Here is a 14,371-nt window from a genome sequence, read left to right as displayed (position 1 = left end):
TGTCAGTATATAATATATACTATATATTAAATATTCCATATATATGATATTTAGATAAGACGAACTCCAGATATAAAACAAAACCCAATAATTATCAAAGGCCTTCAAATATCACGTATTCACTAAAATTGCTGAAAATTGAGCTCTAATCTCAAATGAAATATGTGAAATAAATGCACAGTTTTGGCATAGGTCAGAGGTCTGGCGGTGCTGCTTATTAGGATGCCATTGATAAAATGCAAACTTGTGGTTAGCACATTTTAGGGGGTTGCTATGCATGCGATTTTAATTTTAGATCGATTAAAATGGCTCGTAAATTTCGCTGCCTCCGCGTGGGCGTTCAGTGTCCAAATAAATAAATGCATCGAATGGGTTGAATTCGCAATCGCACTTGGGCCCACATGTGGGTAGTGTTGTTACCCAGCGCTATCTATCTATATAGAATACACATATGCACAAACGAACAAACATATATGTCTCTATATACATATGTATATGTGTATAAAAGTATCTCCGGGCTTGTGGTTGTCCATGTCACCCCTGGGTCGTCGTCGCCATTGCCAGTGCAATGCATTGGCCTCCCTTAGGAGAAAATAATAGAGTGTACGGTGTGTACGAGTACGAGTAGTGCAATTTATTTAAAGTAACATTTTAGTGTTTCCTTCCGCTGAAATTCGTTCTCTTCCTTCCTGTTTGGCAAAGTCCCGCTGTCTTTCTCTCCCTTTCTCTCCCTCTCTCTCATACCCTTCTACGGCTTCTGTCGCTCTGTCTTTCTGTCTCGCTATCTCGCTGGGCATAGGGCCTCGGCCTGCAGTTTACATACATACATACATATGTATTCGTATTCGTACTCGAGGCATAACAACAGATTGTGGGCAAATAAAATTGCCACAATGTTATCGTTAAGCCTGCAGGACACGCAAAAACAACAACAACACCAGCAACAACAACTACAACAACAACAACAGCAACACCAACGCCATATCCGTAACAACGGCACGTTCAGTGCCGCCTCCCTGCCGTTTACATACCCTTACATTAAGCTTACATATGCACACACATACAATTGCATATGCCACCATATGGCGGCACACACACACACACATCCACATGTGTGTGTATATATGTACGGTACTTAGTTTTTCTGACTGCATTTCATTTGCTACTTTATTCCGACTCATATGTGCAAAGCTTCTATATATATATACATGCATACATACACATGTACATACATACCTACATATTGCAATTATACACATGTACATTAGGCGACAGTTACCCCACGCACACACCTGCAAACTCACACACACACACACACACACACACACTTATACACACAGCTAGGAGATATGACAATATTACATGGATAATGTTGTCCTAGATGCAATTCAACTTTTGTTTACGGCCCGCTTTGTGGAAGCTACGTAATCCTGCACTATTGTGCCCAAATCACAGATACATTCACACACACATACGCACACACACACATACACTCAGAGAACAACTGATGAGCGTGTTTGGTATTTTATGGCTCTAGCTGCAACGCTTTTAAGACAAACAAGCCAATGTACAGACAACACAGTTGCTCGACTAAAAGATACCCAGTAAAGAAATTATTACAGATAATATAAATAAATGAATATATATTATATATGTATAATATGATAATGTATATGAATAAATATATGTAAAAACTCATACAATGTAATACCGGGTGAGTTAAATATTTATTTATTTTTTTATCTGTTTATTTTTTAATAAAAAAATTTGTCTACTTCTTGAGAAAATTGTTTTTCTAGTCCATTAGTAATTATTTCGTCAAGTCAAGAAAATAATTTAGGTCAAGTTGATGACCTTCCGGCACACTTTTATGCCATATTCCCTTACTCTTGCTGCTTCCAGATGAATATTATTCATAAAAACCCAAGTCTAAAACACTTTCACATTTTCTGGCTTTTGCAAGAGTGAAATTATTTTCGACCCTCTTAAGTATAGCCTTCCAATTTAGGCTTGCTAATTATATAAGACTTATAATTGAATAAGTTAACATAATAGGAAATTCTAACCAATAAACTTTTCCTTATATACATACATAATACATATCCATATATCATTATATGTGTTATAATATATATTTAAATCTCGATTCCAAAAATGTTTTAATTTTTAACTATGAGAACTATACGCATATTACTTCAACAAGTTCTTCATCTTATTGAAATTACAAACCATATCTTTATACAAGTTAAGGTCAACCATATAGGACATATGAATGCCCGAATCAAGCCATCAACTGTGTGCAAAGACTTTTTACAGGGTATATGCAAGTAGCTACACTTTTTGCTCTATGAAAGTATGTGCTTATGTGCGTATGTGTGTGTATTGGGACATATACAACTACAAAATGTATTACATAATTCTATCAGAGTACACAAAGGAATTGCCCGGGCAAGTAGACAGGTAAATATCAGTATAGTTTGCTCGTATGTGCATGCATGCATACGTATGTATGTGTGCATGCATGCATGCAGATATGTATGTGAACACATACGAGCATACATACATATGTATGCATATACAGTACTCATACGCTCACTCATATAGACACCTTGGATGCCACGGATAATGCAGTCTATGTCTAGCCCCTAACGTGCAATTGTTAAATTTTGGTCTGCCAGTGGCAGTGGGTGGAAATGTGGTCTCGGTCTCTCGGCTTGGGCTTTTGGGTGTGTAACACGGTTTGGGTCTGTTTACGGTTCCGGGACCGTGTTTTGCACCGCACAATCGCCGCCATACAGATGTGGCAGCCAAAAAAAAAAAACAACAACAACAAAAACTGATAATGTACTTCTCCTGCCAACTGCAAAACTAATTTGTTACCGAGGACCTTGCAGTCAGTGAGGCGTTGAATCGCATCGTAACTATTTCATATATGTACATGCATCGTGGAGCATAGTTTCAGAGTGCGCCATTCCTAGATATTACTTTATAACTACGCCCAATTATGACCCCTTTGGCTGAAGACTTGCATATGTACGGCTTTAATTAGCCGTTCTACACTGAGGCTGACACCTTGACTATTGATTATATTAGTTAGCGTACAACTAATATAATAATTGAGAAATATTAGAAATACATATGTATTTTGTAGGACATTATCAATTGGACTATGATTCTACATGAGGAATAAATATATTATCTATATAATATTTCGTATGCATGTGAGTATTATGAATCGAATAATGACAATGATAATAATGATAACCATTAGAGCTACAATAATAGTGCTTAAAAGAAAAAATATTCCTGATTTTCTGTATTGTATTGAAGTATATACATATTATGGGTCAATAATGACAATGATAATGATAATTGAAAGTAATTGTAATGTTACTACTATAAACCTATGTACACTATGCCATATGGCTATAATTACAATACTATGTAGTACTGAATATTATTCATATTACTTGAACATACATACATATGTATATGTATATAATACCCATATTAGACTAATAAGCTTGATAGAAATACTAATGATGTGATACTTGTGTCTAACTACATTACTCTCTCTCTCTCTCTCCCTCTCTCTCCCTCTCGCTCTCTCTCTATCTCTCTCTCTCCCTCTCTGTCAAGCGCGATAGATCACGAACATTTACAAATATTTCCTGATTTGATAGATCTTTGACAAACGGTAGAGCAGGCAGACAAGCAAACAGATCGAAAGGATATTTATGCCGAGAGAAACTGAGCCGTGCGGGCGCCGAGAATGGGAGTGTTGGGCAGGTAGAATTAATCCAATTTAAAAAGCTGTTGGCTAATCCCGAAAATGTTCCGAATTTGTCAACTAAGTAGCTGTGTGTGTGTTTCAGCTGGGATCAATGAATGAATCCGATGGCTTTGGCTTTCATTGATCTGCAGTTGTGGCCCAGCGACGATTACCAAGGGCGGCCGGGCAAATCGAATTTAATCTATGGCGCAGGATATAAATTCGTAATCCCGCAGCTTGCGCACATTCCCTCTCGATTCCCGGTACGAATGTCGCTGGAATAAATAGACCATGCCAGATGAAGCTGCCGCACAGTCAATTCAGAACATTTACAGCGGACACATCTCAACGGAAGAGCATTATTCATTTGAAACATGTCCATGGATACGGCGCCTGTGTTCCAGTCCAGCTTCTCCATACGCTCGTTGCTCTCCAGCACGCAGCTGGAGGAGGAGTCGGGGCAGCAGATCGATGTCGAGATCGAGGCACAAACCAAGGTAGAGCCACACAAATACTACACCAGTTCCAGTCCAAGCGACTCCTGCAACAGCTCCGAGGATGCATCCTCTGAGGATGGCAACACGAATTCCCCCACAGCTAGCTCCAGCAGCAGCAGCAGTAGTAGTAATGGCATGTCGGATGCGAAGCCCGCCTTTACGTATAGCGCGCTAATTGTGATGGCCATACGGCGGAGTCCGGAGAAGCGATTGACACTGAGCGGCATCTGCAAGTGGATAGCCGATAATTTTCCCTACTATCAGAATCACAAGAGTGTCTGGCAGAACTCCATACGCCACAATCTGAGCCTCAATCCGTGCTTTGTACGTGTGCCGCGCGCCCTCGATGATCCGGGACGTGGCCATTACTGGGCCCTCGATCCGTATGCCGAGGATCTGACCATTGGCGAGACAACGGGCCGTTTGCGTCGCAGCAACAACTCGCTGCTGGGCCGCAGCAAGGCCACGGCTCATGGCAAGAGTCACGGCTATGCGCATCCTTATCAGCAGCTGACCGGCAATCCAGCTGCGGCGGCTGTGCTCTATGCCCAGCTCTTCAAGCCGCACGCTGCCTACTTTCCCATCGTGCCAGAGCCAGCACAGCCCCAGCATCCAATCATGATGCAGAGCGGCCAGCATGCGATTGGAGCTGGCATGGGCGTAGGCATGGGCATGGGCATGGGCATGGGCACATTGGCTATGACAACGGCCGCAGCACAACGATACCAGCAACAGCATCAGACACAGCATCAGGGTACCTTATCAGCGCCTTACCATCAGACACACACTGAAGCTCAGTCGCAGTCGCAGTCGCAGACTCAACAACACCAACAACAACAACAACAGCAGCAGCAGCGGTACAGCAACAACAATTACTACCAACGACATCAGCAACACCAGCAACAGCAACACCAGCAGCAGCAATTCCAGCACCAACATCATCATTATCAACAACAACAACAACAACAACAACAGCACAATTATTATCTACAACAACAACAGGAGCAATACGCATCAGCCTATAACAGCAAATGGCTGCGACAGCCGATTGAAAGTTTGTGGCGTTGATAAATGTGAGAGAAAATTTGAATGTCCTGTAGAGGGTGTGCACAAGTGTGGGTGTGTGAGTATGTGTGTGTGTGTGTCATAAGTATTTTTTGATATTTTTGTTTCACCTGTGACTAACAACAAACAGCAAAGGTTACCTGCCATGGCGTAGAACGCGTTTAATTTAAGATAATTTCGGACTTGATATGATATGATAATATATAATATATGAAATGGTATAATATGATATATGATATATGATATTGTGATATATCTATTCGGAATATAGTATATGAAATGGTATAATATGATATATGATATATGATAATGTGATATATCTATTCGGAATGTGATGACATCGGTATATAAAATATGATAAATGATAATATAACATATATGATGTATGATATACTTTAAATGCAAACATATTAGAAATAGCTTTAAGCAATGGGATATAATCGAGAATAGTTTTATATAGATGTAATCTTAAATACTTTAACAATTTGTTTATTGAATTAATAATATCTATACATAAGTTAGTAATAAATTTTATGATTAAAATAAAAACTAAAAAGGCAAAACCCACGTTTGTTTCCCATATTTCATAATATACACAAGTTTTCTTAACTAAAGATAATTATAGTATATAATATATAGTATATTATAAGTATAGCTAAAAATTTTTTTAAATTCTTAAGAAACAAAAAAAATGTAGATGCTCTCGAAGCAATTTATTTAGTTATACTGGAGACAAAAATTATATAGGGTAATCCCAAATCAAGTAAACTATGTCAAAAGTGATTTTTTTGAAAAGGGATCTATAATTTTGAAGACAAATCCTTGATCTGTTATAATAATACCAAAGAGACTATCGTATGATTATGGCAATGTCAGATGCCTATTGAGTTCCAGGCAAACCTCAAGATTTGATATATACATCTCCAGCTATACTCAGCTCACCTGAGTAGATTTTTCCTGAAAAGCAAAAAATACTTGTAAAGTTTTTATTATCCTCATATTAACCTCAAGCGGCTTAAAGCCGTTGGACTAAGTTGACAAAACACTTGATGCTTTTACAAGCTTACAAGCTGCAATGCTAGTTAAAATGCTTACAAATCAAGCTCAATTAAACTAAGCGGGGATTGAGCTGATGCTGCGGCTGCTGCTGCTGCTGCTGTTATGCATAATTATGGCCAAATCGTGGACTAAGCTGGGCTCTTATGATATTTAGTATTGGCTCTTAGCTACACCTGTCGTGATGATGATCAGCTGCATTATTATTGTTATTAGTATTGTTATGACTTCTATTTTTATTTTTATTTTATTATTATTATTATTATTGTTATTATTATCAACAACATCATAGAGCATCATATGGCTGCTGGCCTGGCTTGGCTTGGCTGGACTAGCTGACTGAGTGGCTTAACTTTGGCTCGTAACTTAATGCTAGCGGTCAATAGCATTACGCCAGCTACAGCAACAACAACAACAAATGGCTTATGAAAAGAGCTAATCTGATAATACAGAATTGAAAGGGGCGGTCACGGCACGAATTTTGCTACACGCTCTTGATACTATGGCAGCAGCAGCAGTTGCAGCAGCAGCTTAGGCCAAAACAAAAACCAAGCTGAGGCGGAGAGGTAGAGGCGCGGTGGGGGCAGAGAGAGGGCGTCAGTGCCAGTGGTCTTCAGACTGAGCCACAGCCTCAGCCTGGAGCCGATGCGACGATTGACGACGAGGACGACGACGACGACGACAACATCAACTGCCCCACCGAACCACCGCCAACATATATTGGTGGTATAGTGCACCACATGCGAGCATAAAAACAGAAGGGATCGATGATCGGACAGCGAAATTGCATTTGTCTGCAGTCAAAGCTGAAGCTGAAGCTGCAGCTGAACCTGAGAGTTGGGAGTTGTTGGCCGTGCTGCACTCGTACTTATTATTGGCCGGCTCTACATGGCCATAACGATATCGAGTAAAGTGCACAGTGCACAGACAAACACACACAAACACACACACACACACACACACACACACATATATATACATGCTGTGTGTACAATGTTCGAACATGCATAATGACGAGAAGCTGCATGCTGCATGTGGCATGCCCCCAGTTGCTTGTTGCTGCTGCTGCTGCTGCTGCTCGTAATCTGTTGCCCGCGATTGGCGTCTGAGCAACAGATGTCAATAATTCAGCAGCAATAGCGGTGTTTTTTTTTTTTGCTTTCTCGCTCTGCTTGCTGCAATAGTTGAGCTCTATATTTATGTGCAACGCGCACTTTGTTCCACTTTGGATCGTTTTAATTTGCTTACTTCCTAACTGATTGCTGATTGCTGGCCGCAGTCGCAGTCGCCGTCGCAGTCGCCGTCGTTTGGGACAAAAGAAGAGATTAACGAAAATATATGCGAAAACGGAATACGAAATCTGCTCTCAGCTCTCAAACTCAAACTCAAACTCAATTATAAAAATTTCAACCCAATCTCAATTCTGGCGAAAATGCTGTTTTGAAGTTTTTATTATTGCCGTTCCGTGGCTTTAGTTTGTCTGATCCCGATTTCAGAACCCTTATCCCTATACAAGTCGCTCTCTCTCTCTCTCTCTCTGTTGTTGTTTTGTGGTCATTCGTCATTTTAAGTTTTGCACAGACATACAGCAGAGAGAGAGAGAGAGAGAGAGAGCGAGACAGAGAGCTGTGGACCCGCTCCCCGTGCCCCAGCGAACCGACAGTCCCTAGCCATTGACACTGATATGTGTGGCAAGATATGTCTTTTGAAATGACAATCTGCAATTTGCTATTCGAAACCGTTTAAAGTAATTTATTTTTACCCTTGCCGAGGACGCGATCCGCGACTTGTTTTCCCAAACGCACACACAGACGGGCAGACAGACAGACCAATGCAGTATATATACATACATATACATATGCATATATATGTATGCATGCATATCTTTTGATACACGCTAAAAAATGAAATCTTTTCAGATATTTGGCATTTGATCAAGTTAGCTCTTTCAGTTAATGTTTATATATACACACACACAATAGTATCAGATTATGATAACACCCAAGGGACCATTATATACGTTTTTTTGGGAACCAGAATCGACCAGAGTCGCTATTACCAGGTTCTACTACATAAGAATTCCGGTTTATATGGATTCATTCGTCAATGAAGTTCGGTTCTCAAAACTATTGAAAATGGGATAATAGGAAGAAGGCGTGGCAGACCAAAAATTATATATAGATTCCAGATCAGGATTACAAATAGAGTTGATCAAGCAGTGCCCCTCCATCCATCTGCCAGTCTGTCTGTTCATCAACCACATTTCCCAGAATTTTCAATTAAGATTATTTTAGAGAGTATTTCTTACCTCAATACCGAAAATAGTTTTCTCTAGGTCTTTTAATTCTTTCCATTTACTAACAAGAACTCCAAACCCAACTTTCTAAATTTGTATTTCCTTTTTGTTAAATCGAATTTAGAATCCGAACAACTCTCCCAAGGTTTTGTACAGTGTAGCTGTCTTCGTTTCTGTAGAATGTCCAACACTGGCCAGCAATAGGCGTTGCACGGTCAACCGGATGTCTGCTCAGATTCAGAGCTTCACACAGTGACGCTCATTATACATACATATGTACAAATATATATAACATATGTATGTATATGCTCTCACATTATGAAACTAACAGAAATGAATTCCCAATAGATGTGCTCAATGCGCCTCCCCTGGGCGGACCACATTGATGCATTGCCCGGATTTTTGTTGGGGACAAATGATTGGCAACGCGCAGACAAATGACACTGGCTGATTAGGGGCCATCGGTGAGGCATTTAATTAATGGTTTCTGCATGGCACGAACATAACTCAAAGAAAACTCCACTGACTCGATAATCAATGAACCGGCCGGACTAGAGTCCGATATATCCTCCGGCATATCCTGCACACATGCACATCCTTCAGTCAGTTAGCTAATAAACAAAAAGACGAAAAACATTTCGTTATGCTAAATTGAGTTCGTAAATATTTTATGCAGCCGAGCGATACAATAGTTTTCGCCCGCAACCAAATCCGGGCAGAAGCCAAATTTACTCTCTTGACGTTCTGATTGAAGAGCGCCCCACACAGACACACACACACACACGCGAACACACACACACACATATGTCAACCCTTTTATTGTGGGTTGTCATTGCTGGTCAGTGGATGGACCATGGCCCAAGTTCCGGCTCCTGGCTCATAAATAATGCAGCCAATTAAGGGAGCGTACATGTCACACATTACATCATGTTATGCATGAGAGTTTGCACGTCGGCCTGGACGCTGCTGCTGCCCAGGTATCCTTCTCAACAAGGACATGCTCGGACAGCCGTCAGCCGACAGCGGCTAGAACTGGCTACTGCATACAATATGTATGGATGGACTCGAGACTAGAGGAATCTGTTCAAGCTGCTTCGGCTTGGGCATAATCTGCGGTTGCTGATTTATACAGGTGTCAGGTGGAGCGCCTTGGAGAGATGTGCGCGATGGAGCATCATGTTGGACTTGGCGTGGGAGTTGATTAAAGTGCAGACCAATACGTAGAGAGTGATCGGCTCAGATTGTTTCATTTATCGATTACATTTATTCCATTGATATTTTCACTTTGTGAACCGAATATACCCTTAAAAACCATTTAGAAAGCCAATTTGTATGCATTCGCTGAGCTTTACTTACGTAGTGCTTAATCCTAACTATGCGGCAGAGTTAGGATTAAGCACTACGTAAGTAAAGCTCAGCGAATGCATACAAATTGGCTTTCTAAATGGTTTTTAAGGGTATATTCGGTTTTTTTTAGGAGGAGGCATTATAGACATCTTTAAATATAAATATCCTGTTCAGGACAATAAGTAGGGAAGATGTCCGTCCGCCTGACCCTCTCTCCAGCCGACCGACTATCCATCTATCCATCAGTCCATTTCTCAATCTATTTGTCTGTCTATCCATCTAGTCATCTGTCCATCCATCCTTCTATCCATCATTTCATCCATCTTTCTCTCCGTCCAGCCATTGCTCCTTTTATTCATCTATCCATCCATTCATCCGTCCGTCCATACATCCATGTGTATATCCATTCCGTCCATCCATCCTTCCGTCTGTCCACCCATCCGTCCTTCCATCCATCCATCCGTCCGACTGTCCAGCAATCTACTTGTCCGTCCATCCATCCGTTCGTCTATCCATCCATTCCGTCCGTCCGCGAAATCGCAAAATCGTGTAGTCGGACAGCTCCTACTCAAAAACTCTTGGTTGTTTCCCATACGTTTCTTAGCCATCAGGCGCTGAGGACATATTTTATGGCCAGTGCAGTTACTCTAAGCAGTAAAAGTTCAATCAGCCTGCACAGCTCTGTTAAGCTGGCCATAACGCGTAAATAACTTGAACCAGTTGTGGACTGATCGGATGGATGACAAATGGACTTAAGTAAAAGTGATAGTGTCACAGTGTCAGGTGACTGCGGAGTGTCGAGTATGCCAGGCCAGTTCACATTCACAAAGCTGTCCCCCCATGATTGACAAATCACATTGGAGTTGGACATGGTCCTCGTGAGCTGAATTTGGAGGCAGCGTGGAACTGGTTAGGTTATGATGAATCAACTGCAATTAAGTCAGAGCTGAGAGCTTACAATTTCATCACGTCACACCATATACACATACATATGTATGTATAAGTACCAGTAAATAGGATTAAGTGCTGCCAAGGTAATGTCAACACGCTGACTTTCGACTCACTTTCGCTGTGACAATTTTCACACAGCTCTGGTCACACTGGGCCAACCTGTTGCCTGCCTGGGGCCAAGCGCTAAATCTGGCGATCGTTTTTCATCTTTTCACGTTGCTCCACTCGCAACTGGAGCGGAGCCCCATAAACCATTTGATTGCCTTGAACCCTTTTTGCAATTGTCTTCAACTGCTTCTTCTTCTGACTCTTCTCGGTTTTTTTTTTCTTTTCTTCTCTTTCCTTGCTCTTGTTACTGTTACGATCGCTGGCGCCGCCTCCGCTCGACTTGCCAAAAAGCAGAATCCGAGAAATTCTTCTTGTTTTTTTTTTCGTGCTGCATTTGGCAATTTCTTATGCTGGGAGCTCTTTAACCGACTCTTCTTGAATTACCTGTAGACGTTGTCCATTGACTCTTCGCCTTTCGATTTCCTTTGTTTGGCTGGCCGCACTTTGTCTTTCCCAAGCTACCAGCACTCGACAGCTAATCATAAACATAATTAAATTATTTACAGTGCTTTTTAAATTAGTCAAAACACGATTTGCGTGTCTGTAGCTCATTGAGAATGTATTTGTTTGATGACTGTATGTTTGCTTTAGTTTACTGTGCTAACAAATCGAACTATCAGCTCGCTTGTTCTCTTTTGAATATTTTGTCCTTTTGTGTTATCCAATGTCACTTTTCAGCCAATTGCCGTTGGCCTTATAATATGATTGTTGATCCTTCCACGATTACTACTGTGCTAGAAGCACACATTTGTTCCTATTCCTTGTCTGCCTTATATACATTTTCTACTTAATGCTACTCCTCCTTGTCTACTTTTAAGACTGAATTATTTGCTTCCATAGTTCCTCCTATAGCAAACTAAGGCTTCCAAGAAAAACTGCGTCTATTTAACGATCACTTTGACGTCTTTACTTCTGTATCCGTTTGTCCTTCTCTCTGTCTCTCTATTTATCTCTCTCTCTCTCTATCTGTCTCTCTATCTCTCTCTCTATCTCTTTCTATCTCTCTCTCTCTCTCTCTCTCTCTCTCTCTCTCTCTCTCTCTCTGTCTCTCTCTCTCTATCTCTCTCCATGTCTCTTTCGCTCACTATCGCTATTTAATTCTCTCTCCCTCTCAATCCATCGCTCTTTGTCTCTGCCTCTCATACCGTATATCGTATTCACACACTAGTTATTACCTACCTACCTCTACCTCTCAGCTGATACCTCCCTCTCTGTCTGCTTCTCTTTGTCTATCTCACTTTCTGAGTTACTTACATTTGCTCGCTCTCTCTTTCTCTCTCTCTTTCCTTCTCATTCTATCTTTCTCATTGTGATAGATGGAGATATTTCTATCCTTCAACTCTTTATATCTCTCTCTTTCTCTCTCTATCTCTCTCTCTCTATCTGTTTCTCTGTCTCTCTCTCTCTCTCACTTTATCAATTTGCATACCTTTTCTTGCCTTTTCTTTCTTTCAATCTCTCTCTTCCTTTCACTCTCGCTCTCTCTCTTTCTTTATGTTACCCAGTCACGTTACCATTATCTTTCTCTCTCTCTCTCTCTCTCTCTCTCTCTCTCGCACTCTCTTTATTAATTTGCAAGTCTCGTCTTGCCTTCTATTTCTTTCAATCTTTCTCCCTCTCACTCAGTCACGCTCCCATTATCTCCCTCTCTCTCACTCCCTCTGTCCTCTTTTTCTATCCTGTATGTATGTATGTCCTCCATGGCCCGTCCATTATATAAATATTGACAGCATGTGCGTAAATGCTAACGAATGCAAACTAGTTTTCTTGTCTATTATTTTCGTCCTTATTAATTGAGACAATTACAAGTCGATTTGTTGTGCTAGGTGTCACTCAGTCAGTCCGTCCGTCCATCCGTCCTCTGGGCCGGCTTGTTCCGCCTGTTAGTCTGCAAAAGCACAAAGAAATGCATGCGGCTAATTAACAATAATTAATAATGCAATAGCTTCAAGCAAATACACATACGCACACACGCAAACACACACATACACACATACATGCATACATATGTATCTCTCAATATACAATGTGTACAAAAGTCAGGTCCAATTCATGCTGTCTCATTGTCTTTGTGGTTGTCGTTGCCGTTGCCGTTGCCGTTGTTGTCGCTGTTGTTGTCGCTGTTGTTGTCGTCGTCCTTGTTGGGTTCGCCATGTCGCAAGTTGACTAGCCGCTCGCTCTTCTTGAATTGCGTGTAAGGGGCACATTTTGCCAACATGCGTGAATAAATAAAAGTTTCTAAAGGGATTGTCACCCATGCCACTAAAAACAAAATCCGCCTGTCATATATATCACTCCACAGAGGGGGCCCCAGACCAAGGCAGTCGAGCTGCCAAAATGGACTCGGCGACTGTTGCTTTCGCTGTAGTTTGAAGCTTGGAGCCGTAGACGGAGACGGAGACGGAGATGGAGCCGGACGTAACCGGCCCATAAAATATGACAAACTTAACAACGGCACGGACTGCATAACAGCAAAGACAACACCAACAACAACAACAACAACCACAGCAGCAGCAGCAGCAACAACAGCAGCAAAAGAACTGTCGGCATGGCCAAGAGAGCCATGGTTAAAGGTAACCAATGGACACCCACTTCGCAGCTGTCAATCGTCTAAATCGTTATGGCCACTTGTCGGGTGGAACTACAACAAAAACAAAAGCAAAACGAACAACAACAACAGCAACAAAAAAGTGCAAAAGGAAAAAAAAATTATATATGCAACCATTAAAAATGCCACAAAGTCAGTTCTTAAATTATTAACGACAACAAATGTTGTGACGGCCCATGTGCCGATGACATGTAATACGAAATACGCCAAGCTAATATGGCCAATAGACCAACTACTAACTGTACACACACACACACATACATGCATACCTATATGGATGTATATCTCATTGCAACTCTAATTAAGCCGAATTCATAATTGACTTCCTGCCAAATAAATGACATCGTATACTTGAGCATCCTGTCGTCACATTCGCTTAAAGCGCTCTGCCACAGCCAAATGATCTTGGCCCAGATGGGCGTCCGTCCCTTTAGGCCATGCAGCGTGGGCTCTAACGACTATGTGAATCAGCTACAGGCAGGACTTACATTTAATGCTAGCTCCTAATCCTATCCTAATCTCTGCGCATTTTTAATCAATTTAATTTTTTTTTTATTACTTAGATAAATATTTAAAACAGACTTTTCGATGCTAGGGATGCACAATAATTTAGAATTGCTATTCCTTAGTTTAATGAATTTTTTGAGTTTTTACTTATACATATTTAAAAT

At 41.0% G+C, this 14,371-nt stretch overlaps 2 protein-coding genes across 2 annotated transcripts in view; both read left to right on the top strand.

Annotated features, from left to right (window-relative positions):
- Positions 1 to 14,371, top strand: part of LOC115564576 (uncharacterized) — a 122,990-nt gene that overhangs the window by 70,918 nt on the left and 37,701 nt on the right. The gene's annotated exons all lie outside the window — the stretch shown is intronic.
- fd19B (forkhead domain 19B) lies at positions 3,644 to 5,536 on the top strand. The gene has a single exon (XM_089264303.1). It carries the CDS (start codon positions 4,147 to 4,149, stop codon positions 5,335 to 5,337), a length of 1,191 nt encoding a protein of 396 aa, XP_089120429.1. The 5' UTR covers positions 3,644 to 4,146; the 3' UTR covers positions 5,338 to 5,536.

The sequence above is a fragment of the Drosophila navojoa genome, chromosome X, assembly GCF_054131105.1.
Source record: "Drosophila navojoa isolate 15081-1374.11 chromosome X, UAZ_NAV_1.0, whole genome shotgun sequence".
NCBI classification, from domain to species: domain Eukaryota; kingdom Metazoa; phylum Arthropoda; class Insecta; order Diptera; family Drosophilidae; genus Drosophila; species Drosophila navojoa.
The sequence above is the reverse complement of the archived record's forward strand: the minus strand, read 5'-3'. Positions and strand labels throughout refer to the sequence as shown.

Coding starts and splice junctions, on each gene's coding strand:
- fd19B (XM_089264303.1), top strand. CDS start 4,147: ATGTCCATGGATACGGCGCCTGTGTTCCAGTCCAGCTTCTCCATACGC.